At 45.4% G+C, this 23,686-nt stretch overlaps 1 protein-coding gene across 2 annotated transcripts in view; it reads left to right on the top strand.

Annotated features, from left to right (window-relative positions):
• The window catches only part of SH3PXD2A (SH3 and PX domains 2A), a 358,093-nt gene that overhangs the window by 45,815 nt on the left and 288,592 nt on the right, over positions 1 to 23,686 (top strand). For both annotated transcript variants that reach the window (XM_026650919.2, XM_026650918.2), the window contains exon 2: positions 15,830 to 15,910. In XM_026650919.2, the coding sequence (XP_026506704.1) occupies positions 15,830 to 15,910 (81 nt within the window). The remainder of the gene's footprint in view (positions 1 to 15,829; positions 15,911 to 23,686) is intronic.

The raw sequence follows: 23,686 nt of genomic DNA, 5'->3' as shown, positions 1-23,686 counted from the left end.
AACATTAATCCATTTACAGGTAAAAAATTGTGGGGTTCCCCCCAGCAAGCCCTGGGGTCTGAATGTCTCACACCATGGGTGACACGTCATCACCAGCAATAACGATTCTACAGGCCACATCTGCCCTTGGTTCCATCCATTGCTGGCCCAATTTTTCTCTTAAGTCTATAGGGTGACTCCAGGTTTACAATATCTGTGCAACTGAGGGCAGAAGTTTGTCCTGCCATAGAATTTATTTAACAATTCTTAAATAATGCATAAGCCAAAAAAGAATCAAGCTCACTCTCCAAGGGCTTTTTTTGGTTAGTAAAGCCTGCAGAGCTGCCTTTGAATACAGAGTGAGAGCAGATCTGGTGCATAAGAAGTTGACACATCATCCATTTCCCTGATAACAGATGCCTGAGTCATTTAAAATTGGACGGGACAAAGAAATCTTGGGACTTCCACTGAGAGGGTCTTTGGCTGTTATGGCCTTTTTCTGTGTGTGTGGATATTTGGTCTAAATTTTCTTTTGCTCAGTTTCATCTCATTGTTTCTACCGCTCATGTGTGCAGAATGTCACTTACAGTTCTTGTAATCGTCCCTTAAATCAAGTCAGGCCCTCCTGCCCAATAATCAGTTTTGTTGCTCTGTTCTGAATTTCCTCTGATTTGTCAATATCTTTCTGACACTTTTGTGACTGCATCTGTTTCCATGGGGCCTAATTCACCACGTGCTGAAGTCAATGAGAATCTTTTCATTGACTCCAATGGGCATTGGCCCAGTCCCAGATAGAAGTCAATTGGAAACTGATGGAAGTCGGTGGAGCTGCACCCAATTTTACCAGCTGAATTTAGCCCAAAGAGGCTGGCTATCCTATTGACTTCAGTGTGGTTTGAGTGTCTGTGGCGCTCTTTTGAATGGTTAGGGGTTTAAGGCAGTTAATTGTGATCTAAGGTGGGGTTTCAAAAGTGCTCAAAATTGGGCTAATTGTTCCTATAAAAAGTCAGTTGATGTCAGAGGAAGAAGATTTAGGCCAATATTGAGTGTGAAAATCTCATCCCTACTTTCCCTATGGATGCATGCACACAGCTCTCAGAAATTGTCCTGGATGTTTTTCCTGCATATTGAATAGTGATGTGAAAATGAAACTCTCACTTTTTTTTAAGATCAGAAGAAGAGATTCTTATAACCCCCAGGATCAATGTTCAGGAAGAGTTAGGGGCATGAGAGATCAATAGGCATTTGCTTCCTAGAACTCATCCCGAATAACAGCACCGCTAGTACATTTCTCCAAAGTTCGCACTGTGGATTTATGTACTTAGCTACGGTCTCAGAGCTTGTCTGCACTCAGTTTGAGCATTGATTTAACTATAAGTTTCTAAAACAATGTAGTTACATTGGTACAACTTTTGTGTGGAGGCAAGCCCTCCAAATTAAAGTCACCCGAGCAAGTTGCATTTAATTGCCAGATCATTTTGATGCTATTTTCTTGGAGCGAAACCTCTCTGCTTTTGCATTTGTGAGGAATTCTTGCAACTCTCAGACTGCTGGCTGTGTTGACCACCCACTGGTTGAAGAAACACAATCACTGTATCAAAATACTTTAGAACTCAAACAGCCCCAGCGGGGAACCAGGTAGAAGGTGGTGTTAAGCCAACAACTTTATTGAAAGGTCTGTGCCTCACAAGCGTAATTAGATTCTTGTTTGTTTGAAGATGCAACCTCTTCCTACGTCTGCTCTGATTCCTTTTCGGAACTGGAGCCAGGCATTAATTACTGAGGCTGAGCATCCAGGTTCCACAGAAAGCCAAATAAACATACAGTCTTGGTATTGATATTTGTGTTTGTATTTAACTGGCTTTTTTAATGCTCCATGGGGCTAAGGATGGGGCTGAAAAGTGCTTCTTCTCGTGGTATAGCCATTCATAATGGCAGAAGATCAAATCTCATAATATTTCGGCCAAACAAACAGTTCCCTGAGTCATGACCAAGTAACTACAATTGAACACACACACACTACCACCCAACGGAAATACAAATCAGTACTATACCCTGTCTGATTTCCTCCCGATCCCACACACCGTGCCCTTCCCATGCACACACAAACATTATACCCTACTCATATACACACATACAAATACTGTGTTCCTCACGCATTCCATCCATTATACTGTTAATGCTCACTGTGGTGTGAGCTCCTTTAAATACCGTGATTTAATAAACCCAAGCCAGGGGCTCAGTCCTAAAAAGGTGGCATGCGGCAGAGCTGCAGGTGTGAGAAACAGTAGCAAATCACTCCATTTCTCCAACCTGGGCTGATAACTGTCTAATGTAAGTGGCTTTCTTCCAATACCCAGAGGCTGTAAAGGGGGCTAACTAAGGGCAGGTCTACACTTAAAACGCTGCATCTGCCCAGCTGCAGCGCTTAAGTGAAGATGTTCTTATGCTGATGGGAGAGCCTCTCCCGTCAGCAGAATTAATCCACCTCCCCAGAGGCAGTAGCTATGTAGCGCTGTCTACACAGTGCGTTTGGTTGGCAGACATTACTCAGGGGTGTGGATTTTTTACACCCCTGAGTAACATAGTTATAGTGATATAGGTCTGTAGTGTAGACCTGGTCTTAGAGCTGCTGGTCTGGGGTGTGATTTTGGGAGCACTGGTGAATGGAAGTTACCGGTTGAGTAGGTTACCAGCTGGTATTTAATGCAACCCCACTGTGCGTTGCTTATGCAATCTTATTTTGCATCCCTTTTGCAAATAGTGTTTTGTTGCTATGGCTATCATTGGTATGTAAATAAATAAATATGGCTGAGGTAGCTTCCCACTCTGATTACTACCTGGGACTCACTTATTGCGCTTTTTAGTAGCAATGTCCTGTGGTGACATAGTAGATAAGTAAATTACAAGGTTTCACTGTGATGCATAGGGGGACGGCTGAAATCTGGGTGCATGTGGGGTGAAGTTCACTTCTGGACACAGGGTCTCTATCTTCGATTAAGGAATCTAGAGCCTGTTTGCAAAACAGACATGAAAAATCATGGTCTTAATGAAGACCCTGGATTTATGATTTATTACAAGAATCTGTAACCCACCAGCCCCCCTTTTTATCCTATGACTACAGGGTGTTAACAGGCCACTTCACCTTGAATGGTGTCTCAGAATAAGTGCCAACTCCTTGTGGTAAAGAGTCCTTTTGATCTTGTATTTAGCTGTGACACTCTGACTCCCTTTCCCAGACCTGAAGAAGAGCTCTGTGCAGCTGGAAAATTTGCCTGTCTCACCAACAGAAGCTAATCCTATAGCATCACTGTTAAGAGTAAAAACACACTGCATGAAGGAATATAGTGGGTGGGAAAATGTCTTTTGTATGTTTAATTAAACGGCAAGCTCTAGTGGCCAAACACTTCTGGTTTTTGAGACGCACCCTACCCCACTTGAGAAATAGAAAAAAAGGTCATGGAGGTCAATGGAGTTGTGCCCGTTTGCACAACCATTTGTCTGAGAATCTGGCCCGCTGTGTAGATGCCCTCACTCAAATGGTTTGCCTCTGGGGCAGCCGCCCACATACCATAAAGGAAAGAGTGTTCTATTGCCATCAGATTCCTTCTTTCCAGTCCCACGGCATCGCTGCTGCCGCTTAAAAAGCTAGACGTGTGCAACGTTTATCCGTCAGACCCATGGGTCGTCATGGGCTGCTTCTCGGTTACATTTCCCCAGTTGGTAATGGAAACTCAAGCTGGATAGAGAGATGTCTGTGAAACGCCATCTGTTTCATCAGAAAGCCAGACAATCTGCACCTGGGCAGAGTCTGCTTTAGCCTGTGTACATCGGACGCGTTTAAAACAACGTAACAATCGAATGAGTAGCCCAGCAGAAATTCTCTCCATGTGTCATCGTTTGGGGTGCTCTGGTTGTTCCTTCAAGGCCGTCTCTATGTCTCAGCTCACCATTCTTCAAACTCAAATGGAGAGAACCGCTCCTAACCCCACGTGTTACGGACTGTGTTTGAAAATCGTCTTTCATCAGCACTGGCGTTGCCGAGCTGCGGCCCCTCAGTGACGATCTTGCTGAAAAGTGACCTCATTTCATGGCACCAGCCATGCAATCGCCCCTGGTTCTGGGACTGTCTCAGTTTTCACAGGCTGATTTCACATCTGTGGGTATTTCACAGGTCCCAAAATACTTTTTGGGGCTTTTGAGGGTATATCTGTACAGCCTGCTGCAGCCAACCTCCCAGCCTGGGTTGACAGTCTCGGGTTCCCGGAGCTCATGTTGCTACGCTAAACATAGCTGTGTAGACAGTGCTTTGAAGTTGTAGCTCCGGATCTGAAGCACGCCACCCCCCAGCTTCAGAACCCAACCTCCAGCCTGAGCCACAATGTCTACACAGCTATTTTTAGCATGATATCGCAAGCCCTGTGAGCCCAAATCTGTCGACCTGGGCTGAGAGGCTTGCTGCTGTGGGCTGTGTAGATGTACTCTTAGATTGTTAGCAAGCTGGAGATGGGTCTGAGCTGTGCACTTTGGATGAGAATGTGAACTTGCTAAAAGTTTGGAGGTGTTCAGAGAGGGATTCAGTCAAAGGCACTCGCCTAGGGTCCTAGCTGCGGCAGTCACGCGATTCCACCAGAATCTAATCTTTAAAAAAAAAAAAAAAAGTACGCTTGCAGCCAATACGGTTGTAGATAAAAGCTTGAAAATCTGACCCAAGTGTAGCTGAAACAATAGCCTTGAGAGGTCTGACCTGCCCCATGCATCTCAGTGGGGTGTTAACTCCAAGCACCACTACTCTAGCATCCCCTACCATCACACCCTTGCAGGGACTCTGTATGTGGCCGGAGGGGAGTAGAGTAGTGGAGTGGGTCTTGCCTATCTATTCAAACAGATACTCTGGCTTTTGAGATAAATACTGTGGTCTCCCTTGCTGCCAGCTGCCTCTTCTGGGGTGGAGGGAAGGTAGGGAGCCAAACTCCTGCTGTCTTTCCTGTGGGAAAGGGGCCCCATGCTGCTTCCCTTGCCTCTCTGGGAGGGAAGAGGGGCCTCCTTGCTTCCACCAATCCCAGTGTGCAGCTGGGACATTGCTAGGGTTGCGAGTCTCCAGCATTATGTGATGTGATGAAACCTTCAGGAAAACATCCAACCAAAATTGGCAATACTAGATTGCATGGGGATGGAGGCACAGGACGACCCATGTCATGGTATGACTAGGGTTCTTGATTGTTGTAATCTGGCCCTGGGGGCATTCAGATGTCCCAGTTGGAGTCCATTAGAGAGAGAGAGAGAGAGAAGGGGAGGGGAGGGGAGGGGGATGGGTCCACCCTATGAGATTTGGATCCTGATACAAACTTCCCAAAAGTCAGGAGGGTTTGGGTAATGCACTGAGGCAGCATTGCACGGTTAATGCTGCGTGATGGTAGAACTTGTGCTGTGGGGCTAATGTACAAAGCTAGTGGCAGCTTTAATGAGGCCCAGCATCAGAAATTTCCATCCTGCTCTTAATACGGGTCCAGCAATTGGCAAGAAAAGGTTTGTCTTGTGTTGATTAAATCGGCTGTAAGACAGGATGGGAACTACCATATAGCCTCTTATCCCATCTCATTGGTGCTAGAGATTGTCACTTTTGTGGCAATGATGTGAGCAAGAAGGTGGCTACCAGTACAAATGCCAGCTGTATTATAATGTCTACATGCACGTATATAACATCTTTCTGCCAGGCATCTCAAAGCACACCACAGACCTTAATTATGTCTGTCAACACACAAGAATATGGGATTGCCATGCTGCATCAGGCCATCTAGACCAGGGGTTCTCAAACTTTTTTTTTTTTGCTGAGCCCCCCCTTTGCAAATATTTCAGGCTGCGATGACCCCCCTCCCCAAAAAAGTGATAACAAATTACTGTACATACTCATAAGAGCATACTCGTGGTATTGCCACCTTTACTTCTGTGCTGATGCTGGCGGCGGTGTTGCCTTCAGAGCTGGATGGCTGGAGAGTGGTGGCTGCTGTACCCTCCCTCCTCTTGCCCCCAGCAATATTTTTGTGCACACCACCCCCGCCCCAATAGCCTTGCGACCCCAGTTTGAGAAACGCTGGTCTAGCCTGTCCAACTAGCCTATCGCCCTGTTTCTGACAGTGGCCAGTACCTACTGCTTCAGAGGAAGCTGCAAGAAGCTCTGTCCTCCTCAGCTATGGAATAACCTTCAGCAGGTGTAAGAACTAATCTCCCCATCCCAGGAGAGATTAGTCCTGCTCCAGCTGAAGTCAGTGGCAAAACTCTGAGTGACTTTTTCAGTGGGAACAGCAACTGACCCTGAGTGCATTGCCCAAAATCATATAGGAAATCTGTGGCAGAGGTGGGATTCAGCCCTTGCTTCAATTGTTAGCCCACACTTCCTCCAGTTCACACTTTTATTATGCATAGAGCTACTTCTCTCCGCAAGAAGTTGTAGAACACTGCTCTGAGCCAAATGATACAGCTTTATTAACCCATCTTAGCTGCCGTGTACAGGGGGCCAGTTAATATGTTGTTTTACATGTGGTGTGGCCCCCATTGATTTTAAAAGGAACTTGAAGGGCAAGTCAGCACAGAATTTGGCCCCAGATAACTTGCTACAAGGCAATGAAAAACTTGATAGAACTATTTAGATACTTCCTGCATAGTCCGTGTATCACAGCTTTGCTTTCGTGTCCAGAAGATTATCCGTAGTGAATATTTAGCTTCATTAGTTGCACTAAAAGTTAATTTCAGCTTCCAAAGGGCTCTCATCTTGGTCCCATCATGCTATCTATCCCAGTCACTCATAAACCACTCCAATCCCACTGTCACCAAAGTATCATCTTCTGAACAGCTGATAGAAAAAGCAGTAGCATGAAAGCTGAAGATGTCACATCAGGTTACTCTGTGGATTTGTGCCAGGGAGAGTTGGATATTTTCCATCAAAAACACGACGTTTGATAGTAAAGTCAGAACCAGGCCAGTGATAGTTGAATGTATACTTTACTTACGCTGTAGGAAATCACCTTTCCTCCTTATTGCTCTTTGTAGGCAGCAAACAGTGCTTAATATACTTATTTTGGCATCCAACAAGCAGTCACTTATAAAATTCCTCTGTGAATATATGGTTCAAGATGCACCTGAGAGCGTAGGAGCACATCCAACACAACCACTGCTTCTTGCTGGAGGCTTTTCCAATGGTACAGTGGCAAAGTCCACCACCAGTAGAGGTGCTGAAGAAGCCCAAGACTTATATAGTACTCAAGAGGAAGCAGACACTAGGATCCTTCTGCATGCTGTATGTGCCAATGTGGCTTTTGGCTCTTGGTGCCAAAGGAACCATAATTAGGTCACCTGATACAGAGGTTTTGGTCCTTACTGTTCATTACTTTCCCAAAATGGAACACACAGATAACAACAAGTGGATTGAAACAGGCATCATTACAGTTGACAAGTGTCGCCTCATACCTGTGCATGCAACTTGTGATGTATTCACTCCGGACTTCTACAACATGCTTCCTGCTGTATGCTCATGAACAGGAGATGACTCTGTGCCATCCCTGTCTGGTATGGGGCGGGAATCTGTGTTATATGTTGTCAGAGCACAGGGAGCACACTGCTTCACAGATTGTGTCAAATAGGGAGAGAATGACGGACAAGTTTGGGACAGCAGGAGGCGGCGGCGAGCACATCTCTTGGCCCGCACCGCTTCCCGCAGCCTCCATTGGCCTGGAGCGGCGAACCGTGGCCCAACTGGCCCGGCCCGCCAGGGTGCTTACCCTGGCAAGCTGCGTGCCAAAGGTTGCCAACCCCTGCACTAGGATGACACAGTTCCTGCCTTGAAGAGCATATTATAGGCAGGGCTGGTAGCACTGCATGCTATTAAGGTTGCCCAACACTTCCTATCTATTATAAGACCCTGTTTTCAGTTGCTTATAGCTCCTGTGTGTGACAGGACTGTATGCACCATCCCCACAGTGTGACTGAGCCTGCTCCAGCCCAGGGCTATAGGGTGAAGCCTGACTTCCACTGTAATAGCTGCTCCCAGCCGCTGTGAGCTGGGGTGGGGCTGAGCACTGGAGCCGAGGGCACAAGCCTGTCTCTCCTGTGTTCTCAGTGACCCCTCAGACTCCTAGGCAGTGTGGAGGGGAAAGCTGCCTGGTTCGAATGCAGCAGGGACAAAAGCCAGATCAGGGAGTAGATTGGGACAAGGAGTGAGGGAGGGGGAAGAAGGGAGGGGAAAAGCTGTGACGGGGTGTGGGTGGGAGGGGACTGGTTAGGTGGGGAAGCCGGAATTGGTTGGGTAGGAAGGCTGGCGCGGGGAGCCAGGTGGGGAAGGGAGGCTGGACCTGTGCAACCTTAATTTGGCCCCTTTGTGCATGTGAAGAACATAGAATTAGTGAAAACCTGTGAAAAGTTTGGTTTAAATAAGTGGCCTAGCATTGCACAGGAACTCTGTAAGGATGGAATCCAGTTCTCCAGGACGGCGTTCAACTGCCTTAACCAGGATGCCATCCTGTCCCTTCCTGCAATCCCGTGGCTCATTCACTACACACCTTCCAACTTCTGCACCAAATGAGACGGGCCCATCAGACAACAGCCTCTGTCACTACACAACCCTGATTCATCCCTACAGCAGGGGCATCCTGGGCACTGAATGAAGCAGGGGTCCTGTGAATAAAATACTAGGGGTTCACGTAATCAAAGACTGTATCAAAATGCATGCGCACAGTAGGGTTGAACTAAAGTTGCACAAGGAAACTTAATTCTGGCATTTCCTATCTTTTGAGTGCTTGACTTGGCAACCTTAATAAAGTTCTTTTAACAGATTTTTTTATGTGGGGTAGTAAATAAGAAAGTGACCCTTGTGGTACCTTCTAACCCTATGCTTCTAACACATAGGTTTTCTTGCATGCAGTGTACATGTAGGTGCAAAAGGCATACGGAAGCTCCCCGACTTACGCAAGCATTCCGGAACGCCTTGCGTAAGTCGAATTTTGCGTAAGTCGGGAACGTATTTCCGACAATTACGCTGCTTCCCCCCCCCCCCCCCAAAAGCTTACGGAACTGTTTCCGTAAGTCTGGATTTCCGTAACTCGGGTATGCGTAACCCGGGGAGCATCTGTATTCTACATCTGTGCTAAAGGCTTAAGGAACATCAAAACTGACTGGTTCAAAATTTTAGTCACCATTGTAAAAACTATATACTGGCTTCCCAACCTTGAAAAATCAGTTTGCGTCCCACATTGCGGACTGAAGTGTTTCAGAAATTCCAAACGTCTCTGTTACGTACCCTTACAGTAGCAAAGCCGTGGGCCTATTTGCAGTTTCTCTTTTCTGCTCCGTTCTTGTGAGCTGGCTGGATAGTGAAATATCAGAGAGATGGTGCGAGATGCACAAGTGCTGGGTCTCAAATTTCTACACAGCAGCTCGGTCTGATTCCTGTCCTGCCTGCCTTCAGAATGTTTGAATGACGGACAGTTCTCCATATTTGTCAGGCACTTCCATTGCCATGTGCCATCCCATTGTGTCTCTATTGCAATTGCATTTGCATGGACTCAGGCTCCCAAGGAGCTCTTTCTTATGCTTCACCTGAAGTCACTTTCCTCTGGGATATCATTAATCATTTTCACAGCATCCAATTTTAAAGACCCTAGCAGAAAATTATGAGGTGAGCTGGGGAATAAGTAACGGGAGTAGAGCCTGCCTTTCATGCAAAGGTTGTTGGTAAATCCAAGGCCGCTAGGGCTGGATAAATGGCAAGCTGAGATTCCTGTGGAAGGGGGAGGGTGATATATGAGGCTTTTGAAACCTCTAGAATGGCCTTTTAAAGTCTGAGGTTTTACTGATTTCCAGCAAACATCTTTTCCCCATTATTTTAAACAGTGGTTTCCCAAGAGAAATTTAATTTACGCAGACAAGCAAAAAACCAATAGTCATTCCAGATTTACACCTGTCTGTCACAGACAGCAGAATTAGATCTCGTGTATTTCTAGCTAATTGGAAGCCAGCATGATTATTTAAGGTGCTTTTCTTACCCACCTGCTAGGATCTACCAGTGCAATAGAATAAAACAAAACAAGCCTGCTAGACTTCCAGAGACTTTGAAATTCAAAAGATTTAATTTCCATTTTAAAGACTATTAATGAAATCCTGCCTTCACTGAAGTTTTCCTCCCACTGGAGCTGGGATTTCAACATATAAGCTTTTCAGGGCAGGGACTACACCTACACAGCAGCTAGCCCGATGGGGCCCTGATCTCAAGTGGGGTCCCTAGGCAGTACCGCAGCAGTGTATCTCCCAAGTTACTGTAAACAGATCAAACATGTCCTCTGTTTTCTACAGTCTTCTCATAGAATATCCAGTTAAATCTAGTGTCTCAGTCCTTCTCTTCAAGGTGTTCCATGGTCTGGGCCCAGGATATCTAAAAGAGCCTAAAGTTTTGGGATAAGGATGGTGGCCAACAACTCCACCCGTCAGGGACAATGGAACTTCTTAGCACAAGGGTGAAGCTTATCTGTGCAGGAGACAGAGCTTTCTCAGGGGCGAGTCCCAGACTGTGGAATGTACCACAAACTTACCCAGTGCAAGGTGTACTTCTCTGACCTGCCTTCTCTAACATAAACCCAGCGTAGGGGTGGACGCATTTATAAACAAACAAATAAACGTAACCGTAACAAAACGTTCCACTGCAGACAAAATTTCTCCCCCTTGAGAGAGGATGAGAAAGATAACAAACTAGGTTTGATCATGTTAGTCACTCACTCAATGCTTTGCTGAGAGGTGCTCAGATATCACGGTGATCAGGGCAGTATGAAGACCAAAGCAGAATAGAACTCGATAGAATAGATTTGTTAAAACAAATTACAAGTAAAAGCTAAAACCCACATTTATTGTGAGTTCTAAGTAGAGGCCTTAGGAAAATGAAATGACATTTAAAAAACCTTGAGATTTATGGTATTTGCATGTTGTGTTCAACTTTTGAGAAAGGTACAAACTTGCAAAAAGAGAGTTAGGAAATCTCACTTAGTGGTTTTTTTGTATTTAACTAGGCCTATTTCACTCCTATATTATCCATTTTTGAGGACCCCAATTAAGAATACAAATCAGCTTGCACCCACCAAGTACAATTCTGAACCGTGTGTGTTTTCTATTTGTAGCCATTCCCATTGAACGTTTTCCAAAAGTGGCCTTTTTGTAGAAACTCGATGAAAAACTAAATTTCTGGGTTGCGAAATGCCCTGGAATGAAGTGACAAACATTTTTGCACAAGAATCTTGTGGAAAAATTTGTTTTTGTGCAGCTTTGGCTTTAAACCTGGCAAATACGCCCCTCACGATGCCCATGCTCTGGTGGTTTGTCTGTCAATCTAAGGTCCTTAGATGGCCCTCATCACTGTCATGTCTGAGTACCTCATACTCCTTAACGTATTTATTCCCCCAACAATCCCCATGAGGCAGGGCTGTGCTATTATTCCCATTGTACAGATTGGGAGCTGAGGGATACAGAGGCTGAGTCATTTGCACTCAGGAAACCTGTGACAGATCTCCTGGGTCTTAGACTAGTGCCTTATCACTGGACCATCTTTCCCCTCTAGGGGAGAGAGACTGCACGACCTTGTAGGGATCTGCCGTCAGCCTTTTTCACTTGGTACCGTGTCCAACCTGACATGGGAGTTGAACATGGTAATAACAGATGGGGATCCTTGGTTAAGAAGACATCTGAAGGCTCCACCTCCCATCAGGAAAGAAGAAAGGGAAAAAAATATCCCACTATGGCCTGGTCTACACTACGACTTTAATTCGGATTTAGCTGCGTTAATCCGAATTAACCCTTCACCCGTCCACACTACAGAGCCAGTTAATTCGAATTAAAGGGCACTTAAAATCGATTTCTGTACTCCACCTCGACGAGCGGAGTAGCGCTTAAATCGATTTTGTTAATTCGAATTAGGGTTAGTGTGGCCGCACACCACCGAATTACTGTGGTTAAAGTAATGGGGTAGTGTGGCCGCACACCACCGAATTAATGTGGTTAAAAACCGAATTAATGTGCTTAGTGTGGCCGCGCACAATCGAATTTATACAACCTGTTTCCCAAATTCGAATTATCTAAATTCGGATTAATCCTGTAGTGTAGACATACCCTATGATCCTTTGTTCCGCCTTTTCTCTGAGGCCTCTCCAGGGAGCTGAATGCAGTACCCCTTATCTTTTAAAAAGCATAAAGGCAATTATCTACCCACAGACCTTTGCAAGGCAGCCTGATGTAGCTAGAGGCAGGGAGCGATGCTTATCCAGTCACGATCTCTGGAGATACAGAACCTCACACTTGCACAGACTGAAAAAGCAAGAGGTCCTGCTGCTAAGCATTTGGGCTGCGAGATAGGAAGAGATGCAGTCCTGCTCCTTCCATTTCCTCTACCAGATCCTTATCTTGTGTTGGTAGATGAAGTTTGACATTTACTTTAAAGACACAGTAGTGGGCCACACTGCGTTCAGTTACACTGGGGTCCATTTTTTTTTCTATATTTGTGTGGCTGGAGGCAAGGACGTGACAAGTCAGGAAATAATTTTTTTTAACCATGTTGTGGTGAACCAGAGGAACGGGGTTAAGGAGGACCTTGGGGCCCAACTAGCCCTGCCCTGTTATATCTGCAGCCAATGCCAGGCCTGGAGAGGAGAGAAAAGGTGGGGCTGACCAGCAAAGAGGCAGGAGCTAGTTCTCGCCTTGCCTGAGGGAAGGAGCACTAGCCTGCTGACTGAGGCAGCCACCAGAAACCAAGCAGTGTCTTCCTGGCAAAGGAGACAGAGAAAGAGGCCTCGGAGCACCCAGCCTGAGAGGAACCCTGGTGACCAGAGCATGGAAACCTTGTGGGGGTTCCGACTCGGCCAAACTGATGACTTCCCCGCCCGGAGGAATGTGGGACGACAGCAGCAAGATGCCATGCAGTGTCCACGAGAGGGCACTGGTAGAAGACAAGGCACAACAGGAACTTGGACCATAGGGGCCACGCCCCAAATCATCATAGAATCATAGAATATCAGGGTTGGAAGGAACCTCAGGAGGTATCTAGTCCACCCCCCTGCTCAAAGCAGGACCAATCCCCAACTAAATCATCCCAGCCAGGGCTTTGTCAAGCCGGGCCTTAAAAACCTCCAAGGAAGGAGACTCCACCACCTCCCTAGGTAACGCATTCCAGTGCTTCACCACCCTCCTAGTGAAATAGTGTTCCCTAATATCCAACCTAGACCTCCCCCACTGCAACTTGAGACCATTGCTCCTTGTTCTGTCAAATGGTAGAAAGTAGCCCAGGGCAGTGAACATATACTCCATGCTGGGAGGTCCCCACACAGGGTCTTGCATCTTGTGTCATCACTTTCACTGGTGTTAACTAGGTGCAAAACGCTGCCATTCCCATCTGGCTCTTTTACAGGTGTAAAAGATATCTGAAGGTACAAGGCAGTGGTGAATCCATCTCCCAGTGTATAATGTACTATACAGTTGAACTGTATCACATGAGGCTGATCTGGGGCTGTATTGGGTCCTCTAGCCTGCAGGGTTTGTACAGTTGCAACTCCCTAAAATGGCGGAGATTCCTTTCATAGATTGCACAGTCAGAAGGGATCAGTATGATCATCTAACATAAGAACGGCCGTACTGGGTCAGACCAAAGGTCCATCCAGCCCAGTATCCTGTCTTCCGACAGTGACTAATGCCAGGTGTCCCAGAGGGAGTGTGACCTCCTCTAGTGTGACCCCTCTGTAACACAGGGCACAGAACTTCCCCCAAATAATTCCTAGAGTACATGTAGCTCTTTTAGAAAAACATCCCATCTTGATTTAAAAATGGCCAGTGATGGAGAGTCCACCATGACCCATGGTAAATTGTTCCAATGGTTAATTACCCTCACTGTCAAAAACATACACCTTATTTCCAGTCTGAATTTGTCTAGCTTCAATTTCCAGCTATTAGACCTTTCTTTGATAGGCTGAAGAGCCCATTATTAAATATTGGTTCCCCATGAAGATACTTTGGCTTTGTCTACACTGGAACTTTTGTCATAAAAACTTTCATCGCTCAGGGGCATGCAAAAACGCTCCCCCCACCCCTCCGAACTACAAAAGTTTTAACAACGAAAAGTGCCGGTGTGGACAGCGCTTCGTTGGTAGGAGCTGCACTCCTGGCGACAAAGCTACCGCCCCTCATTGGAGGTGGTTTTATTTGTCACCAGGATAAAGAGCAGCCACACAGCGCAGCCACAGTGACACAGCCGCACCATTGTAAAGGGTGCAGGGTAGACGTAGCCTTAGAGACTGTAAGCAAGACATCCTGTAACCGTGTTTTTGTTAAGCTTAAATAGATAGACTCAAGAAGCGCAGTCACTGTAAGGCATATTTTCTAATCTTTTAATCAGTCTTGTGGCTTTTCTCTGAACTCTCTCTGATTTATCAACATCCTTGAATTGTGGGCACCAGAACTGGATACAGGATTCCAGTAGTGGTCACACCAGTGCCAAATACAGAGATAAAATAACCTCTCTATTCCTGCTTGAGATTCCCCTGTTTATGCATCCCAGGATGGCACTAGCTGTTTTGGCCACAGCCTCACCCTGGGAGCTTATGTTCAGCTGATTATGCGCCATAACGCCCATATCTTTTTCAGAATAATTGCTTCCCAGGGTAAAGTCCCCCATTGTGTAAGCACGGCCTGCGTTCTTTGTTCCTAGGTATATACATTTATATTTAGCCGTATTAAAACACACATTGTTTTCTGTTGTCCAGTTTACCATGTGATCCAGATCACTCTGAATCGGTGACAGTGACTTGTCCTCTTCATTATTTACCACTCCCCTAATGAGTGTGTTATCTGCAGACTTTTTTATCAGTGATGATTTTATATTTTCTTCCGGGTTATTGATAAAAATGTTAAACAACTGGGGACCAAGAACTGATCCCTGCAGGACCCCACTGGAAACAGGCCCACTGAATGAGGATTCCCCTTTTATATTTATAGTTTGTGACCTAGCAGCTAGTCAGTTTATAATCCGTTTAATATCTGCCATATTAATTTTATATTGTTCTAGGTTTTTAATCAAAATGTCCTGCGGTACCAAAATGCTTCTCCAGGGAGAAAGTCTTGGGCTGCCTGTGAAGGAGATATGGGAAGTAGTCTGAAGATCCCTGGTTTTGGGGGAAAGCAGCAGGCCTGGGATGTGCCGGTCCCTCCACAGTTAGCTCCCCACCTCTGTGGGAGCAAGACTGCCTCTGGAGCCAGGCTGCCACTATTTTCTCTGCACAAACCTTCATTTCCAAGGTGTGCAAGGAAATTGTGGCAGGTGACTCAAGCATGGCTCCTCACGTGCTTCAAATGGGGACATGGGGTGGAACGTAGCAGCTCTCCTGGCCCCTGCTCAATCCCACCAGCAGCATGTGCCCGGTGCCCCTATAGATTTGGGGCAGAGGGGGATGGAAGGAGTGTGCTAATATTTTAATAAAGCTTTAAACCCAGGCAAAGGAATGTCAATCGGAGTTACTAGCGTGGATTGGTGGAAGACCCTGCTCTATGCTGTGTAACACTGGGCATTCTCCTGAGAAGCCTATGGAAGCCCAGGGTGAGTTCAGGACAGAACTACAGCTTTAATTTAGACTAACTTTGAGTTTGGTGCTGTGTTTCTTCTAGCGTGCACGTGGGACTGAGTGGGATTAGACTGTCAAACTTATTAAAGATTGGAAATCATCTCCTTATATAGACACACACATTGGGCCTGACTTTTCTGCCTTTGAACTGCAGCCAATGCTTTAGGGCTCCTCAGGCACTGTGTTGACATTTTTTTTCTTCCCCCGAACAGGTATATATCATAAACGTAACATGGTCTGACTCAACTTCCCAGATCATCTACCGGAGATACAGCAAATTCTTTGACCTGCAGGTAACAGTTCATTTTACTTACTGGAAGTATTCCTTGTATTGGTTTGTACATTTCCACACCATCATAATAACATTAAATAAGACTTTGCACTTATATAGCCTGTTGCATCAAATGATCTCAAAGCACTTTGCACTCTTCACAGGATGTGAGATAGGTAAATCCAGTATTAGCCTGCCTGTTTTACAGAAGGGTTAACTGAGCCAATGAGAGGTTAAGACCCAGATTTGTCAAGAATGGCTTCTAGTTTTGAGTGCCTAACTTCAAACACCTAGGGCCTGTTTTTCAGAAGTGACTTGCTTGAGGTCACACAATGCGTCAGTGGTAGAGGTGGGAATAGAACGCGTATCCTGACTACCAGTCCCCTGTTCTAACCATTAACCCACCCTCCCCTTCCAGAGAGAGGAACAAAAGCCAGGAGTGCTGACTTCCACGGTATGGAGAAATGCTACTGTGGCACAGCTGCAACTCTGCTGCTGTAGGGTAGACACTTACTACAGCGACAGAAGGGTTCTTCCGTCACTGTGGTAAATTCAGCACTCTGAGAGATGAGGAATTCTTCCATCGAGGTGTCTACATCAGGGCTGAGGTCAGCCTAACTACATTGCAGAGGGCGTGACATTTTTCACAGCCCTGAGTAATGTAGATACGTAGACCTAACTTTGAAGTGTAGACCAGGCCCCAGTCCTCTGCTTTAAACACTAGAACATGCCTCCTCACCGTATTCATGTCTATGTATTTCGATGTGCTCTGTGCCATTTCATCATTGTCTCTCCAGCAGCAGCCCGTGTTGGTATGAAAATGAACTTTGCTTTACAGTTACTTGTGTGTTTTCCCAAATTACAAAATTCAGCATTGGCTCCAGTGATTAAATTATTTGCTATGCTGTTCCTAGGCTGTTGGAAGAGTGAGAGGGCTTCTGCTTGGTATCCTAATTAGCAATAATCCAGACCCACTGCTATCTTTCTAGGCAGCTAGAACATAATTGGCTGGGGTTATAAGATCACTCTGAAGTGCACTGATTGCTCTGTCATACTCGTAGAGAGCTCAGAGCTCCAACCCTCTATCCAAGCACTGTTGAATGTTGGGAAAATGTTGATCTGTTTCTGAAGCTTGCGGTTTGGGCCTGTGTGTGTTTAGAATACTAAGAAAGTCCCTTCTAGCTAGAGTCATGGATGTGCACAGCCAGCCGCAAACTTCAAAGCCGTGTCACGATCAATGATATCAAACCTGTTTGTCTTGCTGAACCTGCAAGAAACAGGTCCTTGATTTTTGGGTGGCCAACATGAGATCCCTTAAAGAGGCCTGATTTTCAGAATCAGCTCCCTTTGACGTGTCTGTACTTGGGCACCCCAAATCATTAGTCATGTCTGAAAAATGCAGGCTATAGTGCTTTAGTTTCTTCAACCAAAAGCTTGACCTTTACGTAGCGAGTCCCCTGACCCAAATCCCTAGTTTGTGGTACGGATGAAATGAAATGGAATGAAGGCAGAAAAGGGAACATTCATCATCTTTCCTATGTTTCCTTTTGCATTCCCACCCCTCACCCCACCCATCAACTGGGTTGAAGTGCGTAGACTGGTCAGTACCAAAGCCATAGACAATAAGTCCCAAGTGTTTCTCTGTGGCTGATGTTGTGCTTGTTCACTGATGTGCAGCTTTCTGTGTGTATTTGTATTGGAGTAAGGGTCATGGCCAAAGCGGTTGTTTCTTTCTTTCTTTCTCTTTCTTTCTTTTTCTTTTTTTTTTTATTTTCGTTTTTTTTTTTTTTTTTTTTCTTTTTTTCTCTTTCTTTCTTTTTCTTTTTTTTTTTAAGCTACAGTTCTGTTTTCATGTATATATTCTTCTGGGTCTCCTAGCCTTTCCTGGTGGGTTTGAAAAGTTCCCATCAAGCTGAAGTTATCAATGGGGTTAGTGTGTTGGACAGGAAATGATGTCTCAATCAGGGAGAGTGAGTCCTGAAAGGTCCCATTGATAAGTGCAAGTGCCTAGCGCCAGTGAAAAAACTCCTGCTTGTACAACATGGCTCCCCCCCACTAGAAAATATTACAAGAAAGGAATGAAATTTCCTTATTTAACCCTTTTCCCTCCCAGGGATTTCAGGAGTCGCCCTTTGTGCCAATTGGAAGGGCACCAGTGTACAAAGAAATTTGCAGCCTTCCTTAAGCAGGAAGGAAAGACAGCATCTCCAGTGATTAGAGCACAGGGTTTGAAGTCAGGTGACCAGGATCCTCATCCCAAATCAGCTAGCGACTCTCAGGGCAAGTCACTCACTTCTCTGTGCCTCGGTTTCCCCGTCTGCAAAACGGGGGCAATGATGCATGCATGCTATTGTAGGGTGCTTTGAGATCGGCGGGTTAAAAGCACTACTGGAGTGCAGAGTATTATTGTTATTTTATTCAGATGAATTTTGCTGGGCTCCTGGTGAAGATGGACATTACTAATTCCATCAGCAAAGAGGCATGCACTGCACTCACTTCCCTTTTAACATCTTTAATTATCATTCTATGAACAGCTCAGCATCAGGGATTTAAAATATGAAATCAGCTCTCTTGGAGCTTCTGCAGTGGGTCAGAGAGGGGAGTTAGAAGGTCAAAGACAATAGTGGGGTTTCATGGGATGCCCCCTCACAGCCACTCGCTCCTCGCTTCATCTGTGGCGACTCCCCTAAGAGAGGGCAAAAATCCATATCATCAGCACAGCATGCAAATAAAGAGGCTTTGAGCGTGTGAATTACATTTGGGATGAGGAATGCAAGTTGCCCCCAGCCCAGGGACTCCCTCCCCTCCCCCCCCATGTAGCCACCCCATGGCCACCCTTTGTGGAGTCACTTACACCTATGCAGAGCAGGGCTGCTACTTCGGCCTGTTGTAACTGCCCTGGGAAATACTTTTTGGTTAGTGCCTTCCTGTAGTTTGCAGCTCCGCTCTCCATGCCTACCCCTCTCCACGCTGCTGCTGCGGAGAGAGATGCCACAGTGTGGTGCTTCATAGCACACCAATCCCCCAGCTTTGCTCCCCCTGCAGAGTGTAATAGCAGTGGTTCTGCTGCCTAGTGGACCTTTGAGTTCCCCTCAAAGGTTGCGGGATTCACCTGATAGGGAGGATCATGGTGCTGTTGAGATGGGACAATAAGCTCTTTGGGGCAAGGACTGTCTCTTTTGTTCCATATTTGTACAGCGCCTAGTGCAATGGAATTCTGGTCCACGACTGGGGCTCCCAGCGGCCACTTCAATTAAATAAACAGATGATAGGATCCTCAGAAGTGATGAGCAAGATTTTAAACTTGAAACAAGTTTCAGCAGCTTTCCTGGAGCGAGGAGGGGATTAAAATGACTTCTGGGCCTGAGCTGCAAACTCCAACTGTAGGAATCAATCCCCAGTTCCCAAAGCAAAGCTCAGGTGTTTTGGTCTGGACCACAGGGCAGGCTGTAGGGAAACACTATCTGGTTCATGATGAGCAAGGCAATAACTCCAGCATCCCTTTCCCTTTGCCCAGGCCCTGGGGGGTGTCTAGGAGGCCGACCAAGGTGGAAAGTCGGGGAGAAGTCAGACTCCACACTCAGGGCCACAGGGCTGGGCTGATCCCTGCACTGGGAAGATTTTATTATGTGATTGCTGAGCATGGTAACACTGTTTTGCATAAGCAAGTCCATTTACTCCTCCCTGCATACTCCCTACTTCACTATAAACAGAAAATCAAGCGTGCACTCAGTGGTCTAATGCAAGCTGACTCAGAGGCACCATATGTGTCCCAAACAGCTGGAGTTTTCTGACAGGCAAGCTTGTCCCATCGTGTCTGCACTTCTGGACTTTGCTGTGCACCTATATGTGTTTCTTTTTGCTTCTGAATGGTCGTAGAATAACAAGAAAGGCTTGTAATGACTTAATCAAAGCTGCAAGGGCTGATGTTGACAGTGATACCTGATAGCCCTCGAGGGGCAGCCGACAGAGCTGCCTGGAGGAGGAGAAAAAGGAATACAAATAATTAATTTTGTTGCTACGATTTTTTGTTTCTTTTAAAAAGCCCACCCTTTTCCAGTTGCAATCTCCATTGGCAACGACTGGGAGGTGGTAGATACTATTTCTCCTAAATGCTTTCTAGCAAACCCTCTTCTTCAGCCCTGCAGGTGCGAAGAGTCAGCCCCAGTTCTCTTCCACTGATGCAAATCCCAGGTAACTTCAGGGGAGTTACTCCAGATTTGTTCGGGTGTAAGTGATCTCAATGAGGGGCCAGACGTGTTTATACTTTCTGTGCAATTTAAGAGCTGGAGATTGCTGAATGGAATTGGAGAGTGGGTGAATGTCATTTAAACTGGTACCTGTTCTGTGATGCTTGATAAAATAACTCCTACTCCCACACTTCCAGCTGAGGGCTGGAGATTTATAAAGTGGGGTTTAAATTAAACGATGCAGTAATCTCCTGATTTAATTGGTGACAGAGTCCCATCCAGTGGTGACATGGATCAAATCATGGCAGCAGAAAATGTGCTGGGGTTGAAATTTCAGTAAATGGGATCAGCAGTATTGATTAACTCAACATTCAGTGGTGCTATCAAGTAGTTGTCTTGTCTCATTATCTGTTGCCTTCCACTCTGTGGAATCACTTACACTTGTGCAAATACAAAATAGGGGCTAAAAATGCTACTATATTGGAATGGTAGCTTTGGACACCCACTTTGCACAGACGTCAATAACTGCACAAATGCTATCATTCCAGTACAGCGGCATTTTTACCCCCCTTGACATTGACTCTGCTTGGGTGGGAAGGGCTATTCTGCAAGGTGAAAGGCAGCGGAGAATCAGGTATAAGTTAATGTGAAAGTGGCATTAACTTCTATGGGTTGGCAGTCAGTGTGTGAGCAAAATGGGTGTAACTTACTAGATACTGCTCAGTGCGGCGTAGTATTCTGTGGGGACTCTGTGCAACTCCTACTGATTTCAGCGCAAGCCCCTCTCCACTTATATCAGCGATGGGTTTGGTCCCACCCGTGTTTGGGATGGTGCGAGGCGTGCACTTCTGCTTGTCTTGTACACATTTGGTTAGTGATATGCCCCCTTTAGCCCCTTTGGAGTTTCTTGCACACCCACTGACTATCAAATCCATGCAAGATATCCTTAAGATAACATACATCTGTTTCACACTCAGTCTTGGCACCATGATTTCCATCACTGCTGAATTTGGTCCAGTCACTTCCATGGGAGATTCTTCTGCTTACTCCAAGCTACATATGGCCTTTTGTGCACGGGCTGGGGGAAATGAATACCAGCAGAACAGCTCAAATAGCAGAACAGAAGGAAAAGGCCAGAGGCGAGGGCGTCTGTCTTTAGGCTGCATTAGAACATGTGCATCAGCGATCGGTGTGGATTTCCAAGGGCTTCCCCTTGTTTGTAGTTCTAAAATCTAACTGCTTTGGGGAGGCAAGAAGTGAGCATTCAACTTCAATGGAGAAATGACCCACCAGCAAAGCACCACTCTGAGCAGATTAGACGTGGACTGGACTGAAGTGAGTTGACTGTGGTGTAGCGAGGGTCTTTCATCAGATTTCATTTTCTTCTGGGTGAAGTTCACACTTAACAGCCCCAGTACCTGATACGGGGTAGGCCCCTCCAAAAGGATAAAGACATCTGTTTGTAGCAAGCCCTAACCTTTCACCTGGAACGTGAGTAATTAGAATCCATCCAAGGTCTCCCAGCATTGCAAATTGATTCGCTAGTCATTGTAATAGGATATGGGCATGTGTTAGTAGTTCACCCATGCTGCACTCCCCTAATGTTGGCCAAATGAGCTTTTCGTAGTAATTATAATACCTGGCATTTCTACAGTGCTTAATGTATTCAAAGAGCTTTATAAGACCTGGAGCCTGATTCTTCATGGCCTTATATCTGGTGTGATCATCGTGCAAAATGGGTATAAAATGTTGCTCATGCTGGAAGTGAGTGGGAAATTCTGATCTGGGTGCACTTAACACTACGCAGGGGTGCGAATGATTATACAAGCTCCAAGGCAGTGGAGAACTGGAGCCTGCAATTAACTAACCCTCCTAACACCCATGTTAGATTGGGAGTTATTATTAAGCGAGTTTTGCAAATGGGGAAATTGCTATTCAGAGGTGAGTCTAAGCTGGCATAACTCATCTTCTTACAGCCCGTTCCATGTGCAAGTTACACCAGTTCAGACTCCCTTACACCCCCAACCACATACCAGCAGGTCTCATAAAAAACCCTCTTACACGTCACCTATGAATTTGGCCCAGTGAGCCTACAGGCTCTGTTCTGATCTCACATGTGTAAATGGGATCTGTTGCCTTCTGCGGTCAGTGGAGTTATATCAGGGTATGACCAGATCAGAATCTGGACAGAAGGATCAAATTCTGCTCTCAAATGTCTGGACTTTCCATAAATTTCACTAGGACCTGACAGTGTCGACTGGAGGTCAGATTTTTTGCCCTATATATAAGAATCCTTTCTCGCAGTATTGAAATGTGGCCCCCTCTGGGGCGGTGAAACACAGCAGCCATTTTTAACAGCATGCAGTTATACTACACATCCTCAATTGTTGTGAAATGAAGAAGAATAAAATGGCAACTGAAGGCGCAGAAGGAATGTTAGGTAGGCAGAATGAAATTTCCCAGCACAACTACCCCATGTTGACATTTTTTGGCCACAAAGAGACATCTGAAATGTCAGAATTTTGAAAAGACAAACAAATAAATCTTTATTCAAGCATTCACTCTGCAGATCAGTTTGCAGAAAATATCTGCTAGATTCAGTCCTGCTGATATAAGCCGGTTTTCCTAAAGTGGCACAGAGAGCCAACTCACTGGCTACTTAGAACATTTAAAAAAAACAAAGAATTTTATTAGCAAGATGAAAGCGCTTTAGTTGTTTTCAGGCTGAATATGAAACATCAGGAACTTCATTTATTATTCCTAGGATCGTCCTGATTGTTTATAGAGCAATAATAGAGTAACTGAGCACTAAAGATTGCATTAAACAAAAACTTACCCATAAAAACTATAATTGCAAACTGTAACTCTGTTCTTTTTACCTAGACAGTGATTCATCAGCAGAGCGCCAGCCATTCCCTGATCCCTGGTCTGCAGTGAGCTTCTTTATATAAACAGTCACCTTTCTGTCACCACAAAATGTATAAATTATTGTAATAAATCCACAGCCATCTAGGACTTAGTGGTTATAACTATGCAGTGTGCCATGGTGATTCCAAATTTTATGGAGACAGTGGGATTAGAAACAAGATCCTCCTGCTTTAAAAGAACCCATTTCTTCTAAAGAGAATCTGCATTGGCTGTTAACAGTACAGCTTGTATGAAATACAGTGGAACAGTGCTGATTCCATCCTATAGAGGGCAGTTGTGTACATAGTCTCTAGCTCTTTCATTACAGTATAATCTATCTCAATTATTACTATTTGTGTAGGACCTACCTAAAAACAATCCTTTGTGTGGTAGACTTTCCTATGTTGGTTCTGCGGCAGTAGTTAATTGACAAGCTCAGACCTGTGTTGAAGTCATCAGTGATGCAGAGAAACAGACAAGGAGCTAAAAAAAAAAAAGCCAAAAGTTAATTTCAAACCTCATCAGCAACAATGGAGGAAAACCTTTTTTTTTTTTTTACTGCGAAGAACAGAAATGGATGGAGACGTATTTTCAAGTTTGTAAACAGTGCTGCCTGTAAACAAATGACCTTTTATTGCAAGTTAAAGATGCTTTAACTCCATTAGGTTCCTTTCCAGCCTTCTGCTGTGCAAAACAGCCAT

This window comes from Terrapene carolina, unplaced genomic scaffold (genome assembly GCF_002925995.2).
Source record: "Terrapene carolina triunguis isolate 2854851 unplaced genomic scaffold, T_m_triunguis-2.0 Scaffold95, whole genome shotgun sequence".
NCBI lineage: Eukaryota > Metazoa > Chordata > Testudines > Emydidae > Terrapene > Terrapene triunguis.
The sequence above is the reverse complement of the archived record's forward strand: the minus strand, read 5'-3'. Positions and strand labels throughout refer to the sequence as shown.